The sequence below is a fragment of the Maylandia zebra genome, linkage group LG16 (assembly GCF_041146795.1).
Source record: "Maylandia zebra isolate NMK-2024a linkage group LG16, Mzebra_GT3a, whole genome shotgun sequence".
Classification (NCBI taxonomy): Eukaryota; Metazoa; Chordata; class Actinopteri; order Cichliformes; family Cichlidae; genus Maylandia; species Maylandia zebra.
Window position 1 is genome coordinate 18,282,348 of NC_135182.1, and position 24,197 is coordinate 18,306,544.

A 24,197-nucleotide genomic window follows, 5' to 3' on the forward strand; every position below is an offset into this window, starting at 1 on the left:
CAACAGGGGGAGTGTGGGATTATAATATTATTTTATGCCATATGTTAGACCCCTAATTAAAGATTGTGAATTATTATGTAGTTTTAGTTTGCATTATTCTCCTGAATTAGAAGAAGCTGATAACTATTGCATTTGTTAAATTGATTCGCATTACATTAGACTGCTGATTTATTTTGAATGAATGATATTGTTTTATGATGCATTATACTGCTGAGTTATAAGAAATACTGTTCGCAGAAAGTCATCGCCTTATTTGTCTGATTAGAAGAGAACAGAACATACTGGAGTTTTCTGCCCCATCTCAGCAGGAGCAGATAAACAGGGAGCCAAGGTCGTAGCTTAGGCACTGTGTGAGAGAAAGAATGTGAATTTTTAGGCTTTTATGAATAGGTGGAGGCACCAGAGGCTATAAGAGTTTGAGCAATGCTCCACCATTTTGAGATCTGATGCTGTCTGCGTACGGTGTCCATCTCCCACGCGTGTGATCATTAAAATCATCGTTTGACTCAACCCGGCCGGACCAGTGTTGTTATTTTGGTTTTTCCTCTTGTATCCATCCCCAATATTTGAATCCGTAACAGTGGCTTAATAAAAATTAATTTGTAAATAGTGAGATACAAGTACTAGAAAAACAGACAATGTTCAAAGAAAAAGGGCAGTAATGATATCAGATTTTCACATCATTAATTATCATAGTAAAAATCACGATGACAATGTCAAAAACAGCAATTAGACCATTATTTAAAATTATTTATTAAAAAATAGGTAGAACAAACTTTTATTACTGTGGTTGTTATTGACAGAATATTTAATTTTTAAATATCAGAGTTAGCAGCAGTGCACTGCAACTGTGAAACATTTAAGTCAAGTTAACTTAAAGAAAATAAAACCGCTAACAGTTTTGCAATGAGGATTTTAGTTAAATCCCGAGGATTAAAGTTGAAAATCGAGGACATTTTAGAAAAAAACCCCATTGTTTCCAAGCCTGTGATATGCAGGTTAAAGTACAACATGTAAAACCGTGTGGTTGATGCTTTTCTTTTTTTTCTGTAAAATGTCGTGGAAAATGGAAATGCGACTCCCACGCTGGTTATTTCATCACCTGAGAGTCGCTTCAAAAAATATTTTGAAATACAAAACAGATGTTTTTAAAACAAAATGATCCAGTTTAATTCATCAGTATATTCAGACCTGGAAGTTCATGCTGCGGCCACTGGTCAGACTGAGCTCTTTACCAAAGTGAAACTTGAATTATTGCCCAAAAGTGAAATGTAAAACCAGGGTGCCTAAGGTTAATGCCTTAATTGCCACCTACGCTGCCAAAACATTTGAGTTTGAAACAATCAACCAAAACTGAAGACCTTGCTCCTTGTGCCCCACATCACACACCTCATTATTATAATGAAACCGCTTGCAGCGATGACAAACTTCTGTGGCAGACTTGCGTTGTGATTTTGAGAAGACTACCAAAGTCTTATAGAGCTTATGACACAAGGACCTGATGCCTTTGCAGGTTGTTTTGACAAACTCATTTTTATTTTGCTCCTACACAGCCACACACACACACATATATACACCTGTATGGCTGTGCGCTTTCCTCTCCTCTCCAAACCTCCCACCCCTCTTTTGGGACCGGACAGTTACTTAAATAGGGAAGTCATGGTTACCGTAATGGACCTGAGCTGTGCCGGCCACCCCTCCCCTGCAGCTAAGCCACAAACCACACCTCGCCGCAGAGCAGTAATCAACAAATATAAATAGGCAATATAAAAATATATTTGGTAAGACATGATAATACAAAATGTGCAACCTATTATTTAAAACAAAAACAAGAGAAAAATCAAACACAAAAGTATTAATAGCTGGCAAGACTACTGACAAACTGCTACTTCCTTGATTTTCTTGAGAAACTTGGGAGCAATTAATATCTACAGCTGTTCGTTTCTGTTTCATAAAAACCCTAAAAAGCTAGTTAAAGTAACCTAAAAATAAAAATCCGTAAGCATCTGTAACATACCTTAAATTAAGTTAATATCCCACTCACGGGTCTCCTTATGAAACATTTACAGGCGGAGCGCTAGTTAAATCCAGGATGTGACGACTTTTGTTTAATCATTTGTTGTGTCAGAATTGTTATTAGTGAGAAACTGGTCTAGGATCTCATCAATTACATTACACTCGAAATTCACTTGTGCCAGGTCCAGCGCAGGCACGTGGGAGAGAAGAAGGCGCCCGACGTTCTGCCGAAGCTCTACCAAACTAAGGGGAAACAGAAAGGAGAAAAACAGTGAGGCTGCTTTCATAAATTGCTTTATCAAAGAGGGCTACATCAAAACCACGAGGAGTGATCTCCCAGCAGTCCAACCTTCTGGATGCATCTGAGTTTGAATGTGTGCCAGAAACAGCTGCCCCTCCTTCCTCCTCTGGATGTGTCTGAATTGAAGATTCACTGGTTGTTGGAAGACTTTGTGCTTTTTCCCTTTGGTGCTCTAAGCTTAACTGGAGCTCTTCACACTGGGCTGCCAGGTTTGCCTTGTGCTCCTCCACAAGGTCCAGCTGGTGGTGCAGAGGGAGAGGGTAGGTACGAAGGTCAATATCAATCAAACGAAAGGAGAAATATATTTAAAAAGTGCATAACAGTGGGCAATTTGGGATATTTTCCCTTATACAGTTGGATTGACAAGTAGATGTAAGGTATACCTCATAGCATGTGCTTTTATCAGAACACCAATTAAGGCACATGACAACATCGGCCAGCTGCTGCCAGATGTTAAATAAATAAATAGATAAATAAATATAAGGATTAACAAGAAGCACTCAGTAAGTGCAAACCTCCCCCAGGGCAGCGCTGAGGAGTATTTACTTTTACATACTGTTCCCTAAACAGTATGTTGCCAATACAAACATTAGCAGTAAGAATCATAGTTGTAACAGCTCTGTATACCATCATTTAGAATTAGAATTAGAATTAGAATTAAACTTTATTGTCATTGCACATGCACAGGTACAGGGCAACGAAATGCAGTTTGCATCCATCCAGAAGTGCTTTAGTGATATAGATATATTACAATATATATTAGCAATAGTATAGATATGTAAGTATATTACAGAAATGGGTCTATTATGGTATGTTATAATGACCTTCAGATCAATCTATTTGACCTCTATACAGGTCAAATTTGACATGACCATTTCCAACTTTGTGTTTACAGACGGAGTGACATGCACGTTCCTACGTCAGCGCTACCAGAAGCATAAGCTAGGCAGAGGCAAAAAGCTTGTTTAGTTCAGTGCGTTTAAGACTCAAATTATTTCAACTGAATGTGAGAAAAGCTTTTTGTCATCACTTTTACTATTTTCTTTAAACAAAGACAGCCCTACACAGTGTCACTGACCCGTGAGCGCAGCTCTTCTGTCTCCTTCGTTCTTTGATCCAGTTTCCGGACTAGAGCGTCAACTTGCAGTGCGATCTCATCATCGTTTTCCACATTTTTGTCAGCACTCAGATTGGCCTTGGTATCAGATGCTGCTATTAAAGCCTCCTTCTCTTTAATCAGTTCACTGACTTTCTGTTTGGCCTTCTCGAACAGACTTTTGTAGTCCGTCTGCCATCCTGTTTCTTCTGTCTGGCTGGCTTGGTGACAACACTCCTTCTTTACGCTGACCGGTGCCATCTCCTTCAGTTTTTTCTCCAGGTCTTTCACTTGTGAGGTAAGTTTCTGGACCTGTTCTTTTAAAGAGTCTCTCTCCTGAGCGGTCTCCTGCATGAGCTCAAGCAGCTGGTCTTGTTGTTGCTGTACCTCAGAGATATTGGGGTAGGTAAGTGGACTATATTCGTTGTCACCGATATTTGAACAGGAAGGTCTAGGACTTCCTTCCCTTTCTAGATCATGGTTCACACCATTCTGCAAGGTCTTCTGTCCCTGATGTTCACTCTGACTGTCTCCACTGCTCTCCTGCTTAAATTTTCTTTGCTGAACGTTGCAGTTATCCATATTTGAGGTCTGTTCTTTACCACCCTTATTAATATCATCTTGCTTTTGGTCCTCGCCTTCTTGCTTCACAATAGGTGCTTCTGTCTGGGTAGTGGCGCTTGACAGCTGTGGAAGGGGCGCTGGGGAGGAACTGGTTTCCACAGCTGCAGACCCTGCAGAGCTTGCTCCTGCAGCATTCGTGTCTGAGGGGACATCCACAGCAGCATCATCGCTACACTCCAACAGCATGCTGACATTATTGTCACTTTGCTCTTCCTCTTTCTTCACTTTATTTAAATCGTAGAGGTTCTGTTTTGGCTTGGGGGTGCTAGCAGTCTCCAAGATGACAATTTCATCGTCGGTATCATCAGTATTACTATCGACATTCACAGAAGGAGAGCTCAGTGGGGTCACATCTACTGATGGGGCTGTTTCCGAGGTGCTCCTGTGGAAGCCATTTATCCGAGATCTTTTTGGTGTGTTCTGTGGAGTAACAGGCAGTTTCCTTTTTACTCTGCAGAGCACAAAAAACAGAGTTAACGCCCAATGTTACTGTCCCAAAACACATATTTAAGCTGCCAAACAACACAAAACCATACCTCAGGGTTGACAATGCGCCTGCTGACAATGCGCCTGCTGACAATGAGCATACACTAGTAATAACTGGAAAACCATCATTACGAGAAGGGCTGTAGGCTAAAGAGAAAGAATACAAATACATTTTAATTTCTCAAAGTGTTTTTCCCCACTCACACTCAAAGAGAAAAATTTCTCACCAGCTGAAGAAATGGTGGAAGACGTCAGCGGTGAGGATTCAGGCCTTGTAGCGCCCTCTTGTAATGAACAGCTCCTCAAAGTAGTGGGAGTGGAAGGGGATTGGTGGACAATCTGTCAATAAAAAAAAGACTGAACATTAATCATCATATTAGACTAAACTGAATCTAAATTTAGCACAAAAAGTAAAGAATCTTGTATTTGGCTGATTATTTTTTTGTTGTAACAATTTTTCTTGGCAATAAATCTTACACCGTTCCCTTAAATGGTACCATTTAAGCCCAAGTTGATCCCACAACTGTTCAGTCGGTTTGAGGTCAGGAATGGTTCGGTGCGAGACTGCGGAGATATGGGATTGCTACTGGTTTTATCTCGTCATCTCTCTGCACTGATGAGCCATTTTTTCCAGTGAGGGAGATGCCGCCTCATACTACCACACTGCCTCCACCTCCAAAAGTTCTTACCCAATCAGTGCTGCAATCAACATATCGTTCTCTGCATCTTCTCCACACTTTCACATGTTCAAGTTCCAGTGCACATGGGCACAAAAAGGCCTGATGGTGAACCACAGTCTTCTTGGCAGGCTTGTTGGCAGCCCAGTGAGACTGGAGATTGGCTATGTGCACTCTGCCTGGGTAGAAAGCTGTCGGCCATATCAGCTTGCAAACTTTAAATCTGTAGAAGCCTGTCTAGAGTTCCTGAGGAAAAGTGGAGTTCTTGTGGTGTTATCTTCTTGGGATGCCTACTTCGTGGCTTACCTGTGAAATCCCCCATTATATGGAAACCGGCCCTCAATTTGGAAGAGGTGCTAGGTTTAGTTTTTTGCAGAACACCAGCTTGAAGCTGCCCTATAACACTGGCCTAGATAATAATAATAATAATAATAATAATAACAACAATAATATGATACTACTACTACTACTAATAATAATAGTAATAATGATAGACCAAACAAATATATAATTAGAGTTTGTGCTAAGTTTAGATTTGTTTAGTCTAATATGATGATTCTATCAATAGCACATTGCTGCTGGCCTCCAAAGTGATAAATGGGAAACACTGTTTGATGCAGCCGCCGTTCCAGGTCTCCCTGCCGCTCTCCGAGAGCCTCATTTTGTTTGGCAAGTTTAGACAGAGGCAACTGTTCTTCATGGGTTCAATACTCCACAAATGCGCACAGGATCACAAATAATTAAAATGACAAAATCCCTCAAAGTCATAGTAAGGCACTGCAGGTGCCCTTGCAGCAGAAAAAAAAGAAAAACGATTTACAGAAAATGACGCATCCTTACCATCTGTCTTTCCTTCTCCTGTTTCTTTTCCTCTCTCTCCCTGTAACAAATAAATCACACAGGTCACCTCTTTTATGATCAGTTAAGATTTTCGTTTAGATTTCTGTATAAATATTAATTTAAACTTCTGTCACTGTGACTCACTGCTGTTTGTAGGTCTTGCGATACGAAGGCTGATCATCATCAGAGTCTTCTTTTTCCTCGGCTACCTGGCAGCTCCTGTAAGTGCAATTGAGAACTGAAGTGAAAAGACTGGTAACCAGTGCTAGTCCCCCTCCCATAAGTAGATAAAGATTTTCTTTCCTGATTCATCTGTGTGTGTTTGTCCATTCAGAAAAACCAGTGTCACCATATAAGGAGGTAGTGACATAACCATGTAATAATTACCAGCAAATTTAGGTTCCTCAAACACTGGAATAAAATGGGGGTCGACTTTTTATTTGCCCTTTGCCATGGTATTTGCCGTGGCCATACTGGTATCAAAGCACCATTGATGAAGGCTTTATTTCTACTATTCACTTATATGTTTAACTCTGAGTAAACACACTCAGAGTTGATGGAAATAACTCTGATCAGGCCTTGTTGGAATCAAAACCGATGGTTAGTTTTGGTAATGGACTCAGAGATTGTTGAACCTGCTTTCTGGAACAGAATCATGGTAAACTGCCAAAAATCCAATTACCTGAACTGAGGATCAGGGTTCATTTGGCAGAACCATTTCTCTGGCAGCTTGTTGATGTCAATGCCATCAGGAAGTTTACGCCACTGCAGACAGCTATCACACTGCGCCCAGTTTTGATCTGGTCGCTTCCTAAAGACAAACCGGCATGGTTAAACACATATGCAAACACAAATTTGAATGAATGAAAACCTGATGCCAGTCGCTGCGAAGTGTACTAACTTGATATCTTCTGGTAGTATGGTGCTATTTGGATTTTCTTTCGTCTTTCTGTAGCGTATCTCTTTCCAGTACTCCTCCAATTTAATCCCCAAATTATTCATGGTTTTCCTGTGCCAAGAAAGTTTGCATCAGACAGACATCAGACTGTGCCTCACCCACCCAAACCTCATTATGACCTCAATCGAGCCTTCGAGGTGATAAATGTAATCAGGAATGCTATTACCTGTACTTGTCATTCTCCATAAAACTCTGTTTGTTGTGAGTGGGATCCAAAAAGTTACATTCTATGACCCCAATGACTCCAACACCGTTGTTGTTGGCCTGTAGGAAGCAACATTTTAGCAAATGATAACATCTACATCATTCTACATGTTAAAACACGTGATTAAAGAAAAACTCACTTAAACAGCAGAAACTGACCTTAAGCTGACAGCCGACACGTTCGTAAGCTTTAATGAGCCGGTTCTTGTGATACATCATTATGCCACACTGGTCTTTGCTTTTGGTGTTATACCCAAAAGTAATAGGAATTCTTTGGGTCTAGCATACAATTTAAGGAAAACGCAAAAAAACAGCAGAATAAACATATCACCAAAATTATACAGTTGTAGAAAAGCTGTGTAAAAAGGATACCGGTACTAGGAAAGTAGGCTTATAGTGATCCTTTCTGATCCAGGCCAGGCTCTTGGCGATGAGCTGAGATTTCACCTTTTGACCCCGAACTATGATCTGCATTCGAGGCTTCAGGTACAGAATGCTGGAAAATGCCTACACCCACCCACAGATGTCATTTTACTTATACAATCAGAAGAATCGTGAAAAAGAAAACTGGGTGGAGCTCATAAATTGGGGGAAATCTCTAAAAACCATGATTAAGAGTGACTATTTTACAGACCTCCTTAATGCAATATCTGCCTGTAATTTTTCAGCTTATAAAGTGTTTTCCATATATATATATATATATATATATATATATATATATATATATATATATATATATATATATATATATATATATATATAAATGAGAGAGAGAGGGATCCATGCATTCATAGATTTTTTAAAAATCTTTTTATCTTTTATAATCACCTTTAAAGTGTTTGTGCCAATAACATCATGTACAGTAAAACAGGCATGGAGAACAGCACTGACTGGGAGAGGCTTTGAACAGATGACATACTCAGTTCAATTCAACATATAATACTTTAAGAATGCACAAGCATCTACCTATCATCTGTGATATAATTATGTAGAATTATAACGTATTGTTCATAAACAGGCAGCCTAACATTCATGAAACATTATTATATTAAAACACTCAAATTTGTCTCAGTGCCACACAGGCCTCAATGTGAGCTTGAAGCCAATTATAATTTTTAAGTTGTTTAATGTGTAGGTGCTCACAATAAACAGATTTTTAATGAAAGGCCCGGGACTTCGGTAGCATAAAAAAGTGGCTATTCTTTGTGCCCATGAGGATCAGTCACTCTTTTTACCATTATTTAGTAAAAGTTAGGTATCAGACTAACGCTTAAAGCTTTCACTTGAGTGAAGTAACTCACATTACTGCTACTGCTAAGTAATGTTAGCCAATTTTACAGCATATTTCATAAATCACTATGCCATAACTAACTACTGGGGCGATCGTGGCTCAGGAGTTGGCAGTTCGCCTTGTAATCGGAAGGTTGCTGGTTCGAGCCCCGGCTCTGACAGTCTTGTGTCATTGTGTCCTTGGGCAAGACACTTCACCCGTTGCCTACTGGTGGTGGTCAGAGGGCCTGGTGGCACCAGTGTCCGGCAGCCTCGCCTCTGTCAGTGCGCCCCAGGGCGGCTGTGGCTACAATGTAGCTTGCCAGCACCAGTGTGTGAATGACTGAATGTAGTGTGAAGCGCTTTGGGGTCCATAGGGACTAAGTAAAGCGCAGTGCATTTCAGTCATTTCTTCAGCAAGGTTGATAGCTGGCAAAATAATAATAAAAGTTTCCAAAATTAGCATATTTTATTTACACATACTCAAAAATGATTTACTAGGACTCACCTGTCATGTGACTCAGTGTCATTTTCCATCAAACACTTATTTTATTTCTCTATCTGATAAGAAAACTATTCGGTCAGATAGTTATTTGTGGTGAATGAAATACAGTTTCAAGCACGTTTAAGCATCACATCTGAAATTCAAGCGCTTTTCAAACCTTGAAAAGACTATATTCAAGTATTTTCACCTGTACGAACCCTGCCTGAAGCATAACCCATCCTCTCTGAAACATGGTGGAGTTATGTCATGGGCATGTATGGCTGCCAGTGAAAACGAGCCACTACTGTTTACTGGTGAAGTGACTGCTGATAGAAGTACCAGGATGAACTGTGGAAGTATGCAAGGCTATACTCTCTGCTTCAAAAATATATTAATCTGAGCCTGGGGACTCAGATGGGGGACTGTATACAAATGGCTGCAATTCTTTAACAGTTAATGCAAAGCTTTTGTTTAATCCCACAAATCCCTCTGCTGTTTAATTTTACTGTGTAGGTGCACAGAGGTAAACTTACAAAAATTGTGTCACTGTCAAAAAAAAAAGCTGAACCTGTGGATCTAACCAGAAGTTGCCCACTGGACTGAACTGTGATTAGCATCTAAAGCTGTTGCACTCTCATTTTTGGATGCATAATTATGTTGAGGACAAAGAGGCTTTCTCTTTTAGCACCAAGTGCTAATGGTTTATTTCAGGGCATGCGCATTTATGCTGCTTACCCGAAGCGAGTACATGCTCTCAGGGATGTGTGACGTGATCTTGTCTGGACGCTGATTAGTGTCATTCTCTGCACTGTAAACCTCAGATGGAATTCGGATGTCATACCGATCCTTCTCAAAATCAAACTCTGTTGTTCCAGTAGATGTCCTGACAAAAAAACAAAACAAGACACAGTTTATGTTATTGGTTATTAGTGCAAAAGACAGTTAGAATATAAGTGCAGAGAGGGAGGACTTTGTCATGCAATATTTCTTAGAACTATGTTTACAAAAAGTTAGAACCCTCTGGAAAATGTGAAATAAATTGAAAGGAAGGATTGCAAAAGACTAAATACTGAGTTGGGAAGGCATTTACCTCGCTCTAAAAAGCAGCGTGAATAAGTGGTTAACAGTTTAGGTATAGAGAAAAACCAATTAACTGAGTCATTAGGGCGTGCATGTTTTGAACTACTATTGGTATGAAAATCAGAAGAATTTTCTTTTTGGAAATCATGGATGCATCATCCTTGAGGTAAATGTAATGGTATGGAGTGCATTTCAACAAATGGTGTGCAGTTGACATCCAGTTAATTTGCCCTCTTTGTCGTGCAAAGAAAGCTTCCAGATCTGTAAACTATCATCTTTTTATCAGGCAAACAAGAAAGATGGTGATTTGATTCTTGTAGGAATGATGATAGTAATGATCCAGTAATGAGAGGCTTTAACTAGCAGGCTTTAATTGCAACAGCATAGCCTCTGAAATCACATATGACCCTTTATTCCTGTGTGGACCACAGACAGACCTGCGGAGGTTCCAGATGATGATCCGTGTGCCAGTTTTCGACGTGGATCCCGGCAAACTAATTGCATGAATCTCTGAGAGTAGCTCTTCTTGTGTGCTGAAAGGGGAATACTGCAGAATGGCCTGTAGACTGGATTTCTGGTCCTCTCTTACACAGAGTAAAGGAGAAGTTAAGGACGGAAAACAAAGGAAAAAGGGAAGTATGACTTATGACAAAAGATGACAAAAAAATACCCTTCTCAATGACATTTACAGCTACAAACCTAGCACATCTCACATGCTAGGTTTGTAGCTCAGTTCAGATTTTCTCCTACTCCATTCTTCAAATAAATCAAATCCTACTTGATAACATTTAGCCCGACTCCACTCATACAATCATGTGAAGAAGAAGGTTTGTTCATGATGAGGTGCTGCTAATCGAATGAATTTGATTAAATGATGATTGACATGTTTGAACACTTCTAAAAAAGCAGAAGATTTGGCCCGTTTGAAGATTTCAGGTAACTTCACACAGTATCAGAACTATACAGAAAACAATTACTTTGTGTTATTGCTGCTAAAGATGTTTCTGCAACACATTTCTCCCTCTGAAAACGCTACGTCCAGAACAGAATCAACCTTTTGGGATCTACTTACCTGGATGACTGAGCGTGCATCAAGACACGTGTTTCTACAAGCTACTGAATTATGCATAAAGTGCTGGTGCACGGTGCCAGGCATCACAGTTCTGATTATTTCTCCTGAATTCTTTTCTATCAGACACTACCGGACCTCTGCTTTAATAGTCTGACTCTTGGGAACAATTCACAGTGCACAACCCTTTAAACATGGAGATAAAAACTCCAACAACAATAGTCCTGGTCAAGTCTTTGCTTTTCTACAGACCTCACTTGTAAACCAGTAGAACAGGACAACCACAGATCTAAATAAAATAAATACAACAGCAAGACTGGAAGCACTTCAGAGGTGTAAGAAAAGATGAAATCAGAGTTATAAAATTTTTGTTTTAGCAAAGTTGCAGGACTTTGTTATCACACCTTTTATCTAGTCTCTAATTTTGATTTATTTATGTTTTTTTTTAAAGGAATCTCTTTTTTCTCCCTTTTTTCTCTCTGAGATCTCTGGATTGCTCCTGTTCTTTTTCAGCTGACTTAATTTGATCCTGGAGTAATGAATACATAGTTGATGTATAATATTTCATTAGATAAAGGATATAGTTCTTGGAGTCGCTCTCTTCAAAGGAAACAATAGGTACAATTATTTGATCTGCACCAATCTTTTCCAGGTAAGTCTGGGAGAGCATCCCCACGCATAAGCTCCTCTTCGACTTGGAGAAGACAATAGCATCTTTGCCAAGACGCATGGAGCCAGACTTGAAGCCATTGCCATAGATTCCAATTGGATCTTTACCGTTCAGGGGCATCTTGTCACTGTATCCGAAGCTGAAGGAGAGAAAATGCAAATTTTTTTTTACCAGTTTTGCAAACCATAATTCTCCCTCTGAAGGGAAGCAGTATGCAATCAGTTCCATTTGTCTGACTGTCTGTTAGCAGTCTAGCATCCACAGTTTTCAAGATATCATGTTTAACTTTTGTCTGATGGCAGGTACCAAAAGCATCTCTAGGTGATTTAATTTTTGATTTAATTTAAAATGGTCATGATCAAGGTCAAGGTCACACCAAATGTGGAAATCAGTTCAAATGCTATCTTACGCACAATTTATCATGGCTTCAATCTTCACAACAACATACTAGGCCTCGGAAGACATGAGCACCTAGGTTGGCTAAGCATTTGACCTTAACCTTCATTGTTAGCACCAAATTTGTAATGCGCCTTAACATTGGTTGCCAACCAAGAAGAAGAAGAAGCTGTGAGCCAGGAGGGAGGAGGTAGGTGAGTGAGTGAGTGATTCGTTCGCTCTATGATTCAGCACAGGAGGGAGGGGGTGAGTAGCTCAAATGTGCTGTTAGCATGTTAGCAGAGCGAAGCTACTGTGAACCGAGGAGCTATTTTCTTGATGTGAGCTTCTACTCAGGGTTTTTCCTTCCAGTTCAGAGCAGAATTTTTTTTTGTTAAGATACTGGATGTTGTGTTTTTCTCCACAATTTTAATTATAAGCTAGATACATTGCTGCTAACAGCAACAGGGATGAGTCAGTGAGTCAGTTGAGCATGTGAATCATGATTCATGAGTCAGTAAAGTGATTCTCGAGTATTGAACGATTCGTTCATGATTCGCGCGTCACTACAAGAGACCATATCGAGTAACACATGATATGAAAAGGCATGGTGAGAGCTGTACAATACACTTTTAATTTCTTCAATACGACACCCAATGATGGCACAATGACACCATAAAATTCTGCAAACCACACACTCCATGAATTTATGTTAAAATCTCAAGGTTTTACAAAGATTTCAATCTTCTGAAATCTGACTTTCCACAAGTTTCAAAAAATGACACCGTAGTTGCATCTGTACCTGAGCATCTTATGCATTGTTTTATTGTCCAGCCCATTTCCATTATCCATGAAGCTGAGGCATTCTTCTCCTTTGACCACAGTTTTATCAATCCAGAACTGTTTGGCACTGACGTCTGGGTCGTAGGCATTGTCTGTCAAAAACAGTTTTAGGGAGCATTTAAAATCCAAATATGAACGCCAGAATTACAGTGTAGATGAGCAGCAGGGAGAGACTACTTTTTTTAACAGAGGACCTATTTTTCTGCTACATACAGTGTACATATTAAACAGACTCATAAAGTTAGATTCGTGCAGAAATATAGTGAAGATATATATATATATATATATATATATATATATATATATATATATATCTTCACTATTATATTACATATTATTGTTATTTATTGTATTTTTTTTTAACATGAAACAAGACATACAGTTCAATCAAGTAAATATTTGACTTTGTTATATAATCATCTGTCTGTGTCGTTACAGCTGTTGTTCTCAGAATTGGAAGTGAAATAGAAACCAACCTCGAAATACAATGAGATCACAGTGACTCACCAATCAGTTCAGCTATAGCGCTGAAGGGCCAGGTGTGGCTGGTGGAGTTGCTGTGCAGAAACTTGGGCGAAAGCTACAAGTGAAACAAATTCAATTTCACAAATTAGTTGCATTTTATATCACATCCACCACAACAAAGGGGCTTTACTGACTTTATTTATTTTTACTGCATGGAAAATATGCTCCATGTTTAAAACAAAGGTTTGATGTAATTTTGAAACCAAAACCTGGTCAGTTCAGCGCTGCACTGGTCAATTTAGTGAAAATACATGCAAATCTTTGCAGAAGAGATCAGACTTGTAATAGGGAAGAACAGTAAGGGGAAGGGTTTCCCACATGTAGCAACAGCACAGGAAATCCAGATAAAAATGTTTGTGTAAATTCTTATTAACACAAAAACTGAATCAGCTAATCACATGGCAGTAATTCAGCATGGTCAAAACAACCTGCTGAAGTTCAAACCAAACATCAGAATGAGAAAAAAAGGTGAGTGAAGGATTTGCTCTGTAAGCAAACTGGTGCGGGTGAAGGAAGGGTGGTAGACAGTCTCTGATGTGCTGAGACAGTATCTGCTCCAAAAACTTCATGACTACAGACGTGAGGGCTACAGGTCTGTAGTCATTGAGATCGGAATGATAGTGGAGACCTTCAGATTGGTGGGAATGGTGGCATGAGTCAGGGAGAGGTTGAGCACCCTTCTAAAGAAGGTGTTGAGGTCCTCTGCGAGTTTGAGGCTGCTGTCGGCAGTTGGGGGCTCTGGTCTTTCTAGTTGGTGAGAGATTGGGATGCCGCTCCACACCTGGCTGGGGGTTGTTATCAGTGAGGAAGCCCTCGATCCTCTTCTTATAAGCCTCCTTTGCCTGTTTAATACCCATCCTCTGGTTGGCACTGGCAGGTTGCACAAGGAAATGACCCTCAGCACGAAGGTTAAGTGACGAGTTCTGATCAGAGCCTGGATTTTACTTGTCATCCAAGGTTTTCAGTTAAGTTTTTGTCACTGTCACATTTTCTACACGGCAGTTAATGTAGAAAAGGACAGAGTGATTGAAGGTCTCCAGATCCTGCTGTTTAAAAATGGACCAGTTTGTCAGATTAAAACAGTCCTGTAGCTGGAGGAGAGCATCACCTGGCCATATGTTACTAACCACACGAACTTTGAAGCAGATGGGCTGAAGACCACACTGGGTGGCACTCCCCTCAGCTAAGAACATGCAAACTGAGGCTCCAGTTTGCTCAAATTAACCCAACAGCAGAATGGAAAAATGTTGCTTGTTCTAATGAGTCTCTGCTTGCTGGTGTAATGGTCAGGTCAGAAAACAACATGCCTTGTATCAAAAGTTCAGGGTGGTGGTAACAGTGTAATGGTGTGTGGGAAACTACCAACTGAGAACCGTTTAAACCTTACAACATAACTGAATACTGTTGCTGGCCATGTTCATCCCCTCATGACTACAGTGATTGTCTGATAGCTGCTTCTGGCAGGATAACGTAACATATCACAAAGCTCAGATCATCTCAAACTGGTTTCTTGAACATGGCAATGAGTTCACTGTGCATCTTTGCATATTGTTTTTAATGTGTTACATTTGTTTACCTTATTGCTTGGTATTGTCATTTTTTTCTCCACCACTGCAGAGCTTCAGCCAAGACTACAGATGACAATGTCTGGTATAACAGATCTATATCGTAACTGTTCAACACTTAGAAAGCTGATATTTATTTGGTCATAAACAGAATCAATTCAAGTAGGTGGAAATTATGCAAAGAAACTGTCTAAGGAGCTTGGAAAGAAAAGCGCCTGGACTTCTTTAAGTTGCTTGAAGACATTTCACCTGTCATCTGAGAAGCTTCTTCAGTTCTAGAGTCAAATGTTGGAGAGCTCCAGATTTAAGCCCTATGGGAGTGTCCCCCCAAGAGGGACACCGGACCCCTTAATGATCTACCTAATCACATGAGCCAAGGCGTGAAAATGGGTTTAACTAAAAATCAGCCCACATCAGCTCATTGTGAAATCTACCCCCACCCTATCATATGGCAGACAGTTGGTTTCATAAACCACTGCCTCTGTTCAAAGATGGTCGCTCACAGTTGACATAGATGGCTTCTTTCACTCCTCTTTCAAACCATCTGTCTTCTCTGTCCAAAATGTGAACATTGGTGTCCTCGAAGGAGTGACCTTTGTCCTTTAGATGCAGAAGGACAGCCGAGTCTTGTCCTGTGGAGGTGGCTCTTCTATGTTGTGCCATGCTTTTATGAAGTGACTGTTCGGTCTGTCCAATGTAGAGGTCTGAGCATTCCCCCCTACACTGTACAGCCTATACTACGTTGTTAAGTTTGTGTTTAGGAGTTCTGTCTTTGGGATGAACCAGTTTCTGTCTGAATGTGTGGACACACACTCTGACTGAAATGACTCTGACCTGGATGACTGAGAACCTTCACAGACATATGCAAAGAAGCTCCGCAGTCAAACAAACGTGACCTAAACAACTTTAATCCCTTGTTTTGCTTTCACAAGTGTGATAACACGAGGGACACACTTACTACTAAGGCTGCCACGACTAGTCGTCTAGTCACAATTACGTCGACTATCAAAATCGTCGACAACTAATTTAATAGTTGACGCGTCGTTTGAAGCTTTGTAAGATCCCAAAAGACGCAGGAATAAGTAGTAGGATTTAAGAGTGTAATAACGGACTGAAACAGAAGATGGCAGCACTGCATGTACAAGGATGCCAGCTGCCGTTAAACCCTGAAGAAGAAGCTGTGTCCCAGAATTCATAGCGCAGCCCAATTTAGTTTCCAACAATGGCGGCAGCTAGTTAGTAGAGCAGGGCGATATGGCCAAAAATATTTATCACGATATATATTTGAAAATTTGCGATAACGATATAACTGACGATATAACTGATGCGAGACAAAATACAACTCCACAACATTACTAGCGCAAAAAGACAACCTTCCATTTATTTTCACTTAAACAAGAAGCTGGTTTTTATGTACATTAAAGCTTTATAAAAATGTAACAGTGCAAATGCAAATTCCTTGCTGAAAGTTTAACCAAAAGGCATTTCCAGTAGAAATGGGCTGACATATCCTGAGCATAACCATATATAATATCCACTGAAGTTAAAAAGAGGTGCTTTGCAACATTAAACTGCAGTGTGCAGTACGTATTTTTCGGACCATAAGGTGCACGGGATTATAAGGCACATTAAGCGAAACAAAGCAGTCAGATAAATCAAACTTTATTAAACTCATTCTTCTTGCTTGCTCCACTTCTGTACCATTGATTCATTAATGTTGAATTCTCTGGCAGCTGCTCTATTCCCATGTTGTTGCAGTACATTAATGACTAACCTCGTATTGTGGATGGATTATCTCAGTTGTTCTCCTGACTGAAGTTTGGTTCGTTTACAGCATCCTGCCATGCGATTGCATTTGTCTCTAACTATCAGGAACCTTAACGTTAACTTTTATAAGTGGAAAAGTGTTAGTGTTAGTCCTCCAGCTTCACTGTTTATGTTATGCTAACATAGCTGTGTCGCTAGCGATCACATAGCACATCATTATATACCACCTAGCCCAACTTCAGTAACCCTACAAACGTCACTGCTGTTTAGTTTCCTGTCTTCATTTATGTTGGAAGTGATAGCAGAGCTGTACGTTTGAATTTTTTCAGAAATCTCTCAGTCAGAACATGCTATATCATGCTTAGGTGACTAGCAAAACTAGCGAGCTAACTTCCGCTAGCTTCCTGCTAACTTCTAACTCCGTTAAATGTAATAAATTTTGTTTTCATGGATGCCTGGAAGTTAAACTTCATAGTTACACCTGGTAAAGCAGCAATGCTGATCGTTTTATTAAAGATGAAAGAATTTAGACAGTTTTTAACTCTCAGTGATGCTGCAGTGTTCGTTTGACCAGAAGAATACAGAGTTTAGGACCCAGATTACTCCCAGATTTAAGAGCATCTTAGTCCGACAAATACGACAATAACAACGGCTGCTTGCATGTTCTGCAAAAAAAAATGTGCTTTGTCGTGTATCTGACGGACAAACACCAAACCAGTTCCACATGACTGAAGTTGCACCATTTTTACAAACCAATTCTGGTTCATCTGTTTCACTCAACAATCGGCCATGTGCGTATGAAAACAAAGGCACTGCGCATGCGTGTTTTCCTCCCATTCTATCGCGATATTTCATTTTCCTATCGTTGCCTAACATTATACCGGTATTACCATGAACGGTATAATATGGCCCAGCTCTACTAGTTAGTTTTAATATTACTCTTATTATTCTTTCTGGGTCACAAAATAAATGTTTAAATGTTCAGGCGAGAATGTAACTGTGTAAACCTCAAATATCTGCTCAGTTTATCAAGACATCACATATTTGCAAAAGCGCTCCGACGTTTTCGGAGACGTCTGTTACCCACCAGCTCGATAGCTAGCCGGGGTTCAAGCCTCACTAGAGCCCGTGAGAACACCGGACTCTCGTCAAATCGTTTTCAAACCCACCACCGTCTTTCGCTACTCAGGTTAAACATGATATATAAGTCACTTAGATAACTTAAAAGTGTTATTGTTTGGCTTTTTTCAGTGTTTTATTTGTTCCGGAGTAAATCGGTTTGGCTGAGATTAAAGTTAAAGTTTTCACACAGCTGAATAAATGTCAAGCAGACAACTGATTATCAGAAGTGTGAGATGCTCGAGAATATACTCCGGTGTCCCGTTGTATTTTATATAGCAAGGAGCAGACGGCTGAGTTTAATAAAGTCCACCGAAACAACCTGCAAATTTCATTTAAATTCAATAAACTATCATCTTGTCTTTATTTTTAGTTAGCACCTTAAACACTTCAAGCTGTAAGCTAATGATATAAAAGCAGATGCGTGCTGGTGCAATAAGCTGTACGTTTTACGTCCAATGGATGCATGATCTGATTAGTCGACTAATCGCAAAAATAATCGGTGACTAGTCGACTATCAAAATAATCGTTTGTGGCAGGCCTACTTACTACAGAGTAATAAACAAACAGGGGAAGACTTTAAGAGGGTGAATAGAGGGAAAATGTCTGTGAAGGTTCTCAGTCATCCAGGTATTCGTAGTCAAAGGAGCTTGCAAAGAAAAGCGTCTGGACTTCTTTAAGTTGCTTGAAGACGTTTCACCTCTCATCCGAGAAGCTTCTTCAGTTCTAAGGTCAAATGGTGGAGAGTCCCAGATATAAACCTAGTGGGAGTAGCCCCCCACAGAGGGACAATGGACCCCCTGATGATCCTCTAATCGCCTGAGCCAAGGTGTGAAACTGGGTGTGGGTCCCAATCAGCCAGAGTTTCGGGTGAGTTCATTGTGAAACCTGGCCCCACCTTATCATGCGAATTCCTGAGGTCAGATGGCCCAGGATGTGGGTGGGCGTTAAGGCGTCTGGGAAGGGATCTCAAAACTGGATTATAGATGGCAGAGAGTTGGTGTCGTAAACCCCCGCCTCTGTTCAAAGATGGTCGCTCACAGTGGACATAGATGGCTTCTTTCACTCCTCTTTCGAACCATCTGTCCTCTCTGTCCAAAATGTGAACATTGGCATCCTCGAAAGAGTGTCCTTTGTCCTTAAGATGCAGATGGACTGCTGAGTCTTGTCCTGTGGAGGTGGCTCTTCTGTGTTGTGCCATGCGCTTGTGAAGTGGCTGTTTGGTCTCTCCAATGTAGAGGTCTGAGCATTCCTCGCTGCACTGTACAGCATACACCACATTGTTAAGTTGGTGTATGCTGTACAGTGCATGGTGGTGGTTTACGACACCAACTCTCTGCCATCTATAATCCAGTTTTGAGATCCCTTCCCAGACGCCTTAACGCCCACTCACATCCTGGGCCATCTGACCTCAGGAATTCGCATGATAAGGTGGGGCCAGGTTTCACAATGAACTCACCCGAAACTCTGGCTGATTGGGACCCACACCCAGTTTCACACCTTGGCTCAGGCGATTAGAGGATCATCAGGGGGTCCTTTTGTCCCTCTGTGGGGGGTTACTCCCACTAGGTTTATATCTGGGACTCTCCACCATTTGACCTTAGAACTGAAGAAGCTTCTCGGATGAGAGGTGAAACGTCTTCAAGCAACTTAAAGAAGTCCAGACGCTTTTCTTTGCAAGCTCCTTTGAATAGAGGGAAAACATTATACAAGTGCATTAAATCTTATGCAAAAGCCATTTAACCTCCTACCAAATATAGATATAGAGAATACACTGGTCCTGGCTCTGTGTCGACCTGGAACAAGACGAGACAGGCCATTGTAACCAGTATGTTAGTGGGCTGTAAAACCAGCCGTGAGTCAGGAAAACGAAACTTATCCACTAGCCTGAATTCACAGCGCAACCGGACCTAATTTCTGAGTAATCAATACTGCTGTTAACGATGACAGTACTCTTTGGCAGTTGTAAATATAAACTGACTGGTAACTACATGGGAGTCCCACAGACCTCGGTACCAACAGCCAATACAGCTTTGACCACAGCGGGTGTGCTGTATGGACTGAATTAACCTCACTGAACCCAGACGCAGATTCTTACTGTTGTTTCAATTGTTCACACATTTAGTCCACCAATAAATAGGACAAAACTCCCCAAACAAATAAGTAAACTCCTCTCACCGTGCTTAACGGAACACCATGGTCCATCTGCGTCGCCATCTTTCTCTGTAGACCGATTGCTGTGGGCGGGGTTAGGTCCAAGCATCCGGTCGGCCAAAACACTCGAGTTACACAAAAATTAAACAGAGAACTTTTAAGTTAATTAAAATCGCCCTTGCTTATGTTTTATGTTAATATCAATATCCATACCTCATATGTAAGGGTTTATTTGTGCATTGCACGCTGTCTGGAACACTTCCGGCTTGACGTTCCAAAATAAAAGCGTGCCGACAGTGACGTACCTTGAAATTAATTTTAGTGTTACGGAATGTGATACACGTGCCAGTGTTGTTGTGCCAGTGCAAGTGATGAAAAGTGCAAGTGAGAAAAAGGGGATTATTCGTATTTAAACTGGGGGATGTGGCCAACAGGGTGGCAGAGATTTTAACAAATATAACATAATTCTATAAGGATATTTCAATGACGCAAAATATCTGGATTGGTTATAATGTAGGGGCAATAGCACAGAGACATAAATGATATTTAAAAAACAGTTCATTTCTTTATTTTATAAAGGAAATAATTAAATACATGGATTAATCTTTAAGGCTTCAGAGAATAGATGGAAGGTATTTTCTTGGATTTACAAAGTTTTTGAAAAAAAACCATCTATTTTCTCACAACACCATATCCTGTTTTATCTAAGACATGAAAACATCAGAAACAATTATTTAAAACATATTCCGATCTATTGAAAGCGGGCATGCCGAGCCCCCGGGGCAGACCCAGGACACGCTGGAGATATTATATCTCTCGGCTGGCCTGGGAACGCCTTGGTGTTCCCCCGGACAAGCTGGAGGAGGTGGGAGAGGGAGGTCTGGGCTTCTCTGCTTGGACTGCTGCCCCCGCGACCGGGATAAGCGGAAGAAAATTGATGGATGGATGGATGAAAGTGGAAATGAAAATAATTGTCTATTATCATTCTGATTTTTATGTAATCATGCGTAAAAAAATGCTATAACCTAAAAAAAATAATCACATCAAGAATGTAAAATTATAGATATATAAATTCAACACTAATTAAAACGAAAACACAATTTTGTTATTGTAAGCTAGTCTGTATATTCAAATATGTGTTATGAAACCTCGCGTGTGCTGGATTTGCATGCGTTTCCCACACTCACTGAAACAGGAGCTCAGGTGCCTTTGTAATTTATGACTTCCCCATCCCTTCCTTTGATCTCGTTCTCAGTTAGTTCAGAATAAATGGATTTCAGCTTGTCTTTTTTTAAAAATGTACTTTGTGCATTAGAGGTAGGATCGTAATTTAATCTACTTTTCTAGTCCTACCGATCACTCAAAGTGCTTTCAACAAGTCAACAGCTTTAACTATACATACAGCACTCGATTTCACATTCACTGCTGATACAGAATCACTGACACCTGCCAGAATTTTGACCAGAAACGTCCTTGCTGTGAGATGTTAAATACTTTGATACCATGCCAACCTAATGAATGTACAAAAATGCCTGAACAAATGTATGAAATTTTAAAATACTTCCTTTTTTCTGTAATGTGGTCACTTCACTTGATTTGTGGCTGCATGGGATTTGTTCATGGCTAACCCAATCAGAAGTTCTAAACTCAAATAGTTATTCTTCACATTATTTTCTTCATCAGTATGTCTTTGGACTTGATAGTTCAAAGACATACTGATGATTGGTCTGCAGGACAAACAGGATGTCTGGAAAGTACTGAAACCTCTCCAAATTATTGAGGTTAAAAACTCCATTCCAGTCAGCCACCACCTCTGCACTGAAACATTTAGTGTGTAATACTGTGGTAATCGCCGTTTATATGAAACAGTAAGATGTTCTCTTATATTGTGATTTGTCATTCGTTGTCACACCATTATGTAAGATGCTCGTTATAGTTTCATAATTAGCATCAAATTGAAAATGATGTGAATATATCCAAGTATTGCACGACTGTAACATTCTAAGGACGTTTATATAACACATAACTTTGTCAAAACAGGTTTTCCCCCTTATTTTTAGTCTTTATTAAGCTAGGACAGTGTCTCGACTGTTATAATTGCTGGTTTGATAACAGCCAGAGACATAAATGCTGTTAGCATTGTGTCAGGAAGAACATCTGGTGCAAAACCCAGGAGGCTCAAACATGTGGAGTTACCTGCTGTGCCAACCCCTTGTGACAATGGAACAGCTGAAAGTCACTTGTATTGAGTTGGACATGGAGGAAGACAGGAAAGCTGGGATGACACACAGTAAATGGGTAACCTACTCCATCTGGTGAGCTACACCAGCACACGGAGATAGTTTTACAAATGCAAAATAGACAACTAGAGGTTTGCAGTCAGTGTAAAACCAAGCCTGTAACTTTAGAATCACAGCTCCATAAACTGTATTTTTAAATCTATTTGATCCATAATTCATATGCCTCTGGGCCACATCAGGTTATTGAGAAATAAATATGCATTACTGTCTCCCCTGCAGAGTTAAGGCTCCACAACAATTTCCCTCAATACAAACACGCCAAAACATGTAACTTTAAAGCTGTACAGCCAAATAAATAAATAAATACAGCACTCAATTTTAATGTTTAATTTATTCAATTTTATTTTTGCTAAATTAAAACCTGACCTGGTCTTTTAAACATTCAAAATAACTTAAACATTTAGCACTGTGGAAAAGGAGAAGACAATGGCCAGTTGTAAAAACTTTCAGTGAACAACTGCAAAGAAAGGCTAATTTCCCTTGAACACCAAAAATAGCAAAACCAGAGCTTATTTCCCTGTTATACACAAAGCACATTCAGTAACTTAACAGTAGAACTCTTAGCATAACTTATTATGAATTTTTACCAAGAGACATTTGGTCGTCACATTCTCTTGAGTCAGAGAGACCTGATTACAGCTGTACTACAGATTTAAGTTAACCAGTTATGCAAATGAACAATATTACTCATTAAGATCATTGAAAAGGGAACCTGCCTATTGGTGCAAAAGTTAAATAATCGTCACAGGAACAATCATTATTATTTTATGCATGCTTTATAAAAAAAACGTTGGTAACTTTACGTTGGTTTCCATTATTATAATTAATGGCAATTGTTTTTAGTCATAAAGCAAGCAGAAGATGTTAATGGGACAGTCTCATGTGAATTGCTCAGAAAGAAGAATTTTCCAATTATTTGTAATTATTTTCCATAAACAGTTAAGTACCATCATATCAGATACCAAAAAAAAGTCAGTTGTAAATAACATCCCTTTGTTTTCCAGTGAAATTAAAAAGCAAAATCTCAAAACATTTCCTTTTTTTTCCTAGTTCACAATACATCGTCATCAGTGATTCTGCCCGTTTTACATATTCAGCTTGCATGGCTGGTTCACGAAAGGCTTTCTAGCTCTCCATGGAGTCGAGGAACTCTTCTTCTGCGATGTGCTCCAGCCTCATCAGGACTGCGTGTGAACTGGCGGGTGGGTAGTCTGCAACAGGGAAGTAGGTTGCGGGATCGCTGGAGGTGGGAGGGCTCTGGAAGGAATGAAAAAGGGTGCGAAGGAAAGGCAACAGCTGGGTGATGGAGGAGAGGGAGCGCTGAGGGAGGAGGGGGAACTCCAAATGCTCAGTAGAAGTTTCCTCACTCAGCTCGTCCAGTGTCTGAAATCATGCAACAGGGCAGCATAATCAGAGTGAGATGACTGAACATTACAAATAGCTTCTATTAAACTATATTTTAAATTAAAATAGAGATAACATAAGAAGTTTAAGGTAAACCTCCCTGACATTTCCACTTTGATTGTGTGATTTTGATTTTCAACTCTGAGAAACTAATACACTAAATGTGAGACACTTTTAACTCCTGATGTATTCCTCTTACAACTGTTCCTTTCATGTTGTGTGTTATCTAACACAGCTCTCTATTTGAACTTTGTTCCTGATAAAAACTCCAATTCAAGAGTTACTTTGGCATCTGCACTCAAGACAGAACATCAAACGCCATCTAGGTGACCAAGCCCTTTGTCATTCATGCATATGCGTCACTGGCTAAA

The 24,197-nt window shown here is 40.0% G+C and overlaps 2 protein-coding genes across 3 annotated transcripts in view; both read right to left on the minus strand.

The window, feature by feature from the left end:
- Positions 1–1,506: 1,506 nt before the first annotated feature.
- Positions 1,507–20,232, minus strand: morc3a (MORC family CW-type zinc finger 3a). Its single transcript, XM_004557878.6, has 18 exons — positions 20,147–20,232; positions 13,500–13,572; positions 12,952–13,084; positions 11,687–11,913; positions 10,473–10,629; positions 9,691–9,838; positions 7,575–7,709; positions 7,362–7,481; positions 7,165–7,262; positions 6,942–7,049; positions 6,723–6,851; positions 6,185–6,259; positions 6,041–6,080; positions 4,751–4,862; positions 4,574–4,670; positions 3,396–4,488; positions 2,366–2,556; positions 1,507–2,259 (listed from the first exon to the last, which is right to left on the minus strand). The coding sequence occupies exons 1-18, from the start codon at positions 20,183–20,185 to the stop codon at positions 2,109–2,111; spliced, it is 3,126 nt and encodes a 1,041-aa protein (XP_004557935.1). The 5' UTR covers positions 20,186–20,232; the 3' UTR covers positions 1,507–2,108.
- Positions 20,233–22,746: 2,514 nt separating this feature from the next.
- The window catches only part of dop1b (DOP1 leucine zipper like protein B), a 35,870-nt gene continuing 34,419 nt past the window's right edge, over positions 22,747–24,197 (minus strand). For both annotated transcript variants that reach the window (XM_014409025.3, XM_004557876.5), the window contains exon 38: positions 22,747–23,805. In XM_014409025.3, coding sequence (XP_014264511.3) covers positions 23,548–23,805 — 258 coding nt within the window. In that variant the 3' untranslated portion in view covers positions 22,747–23,547. The remainder of the gene's footprint in view (positions 23,806–24,197) is intronic.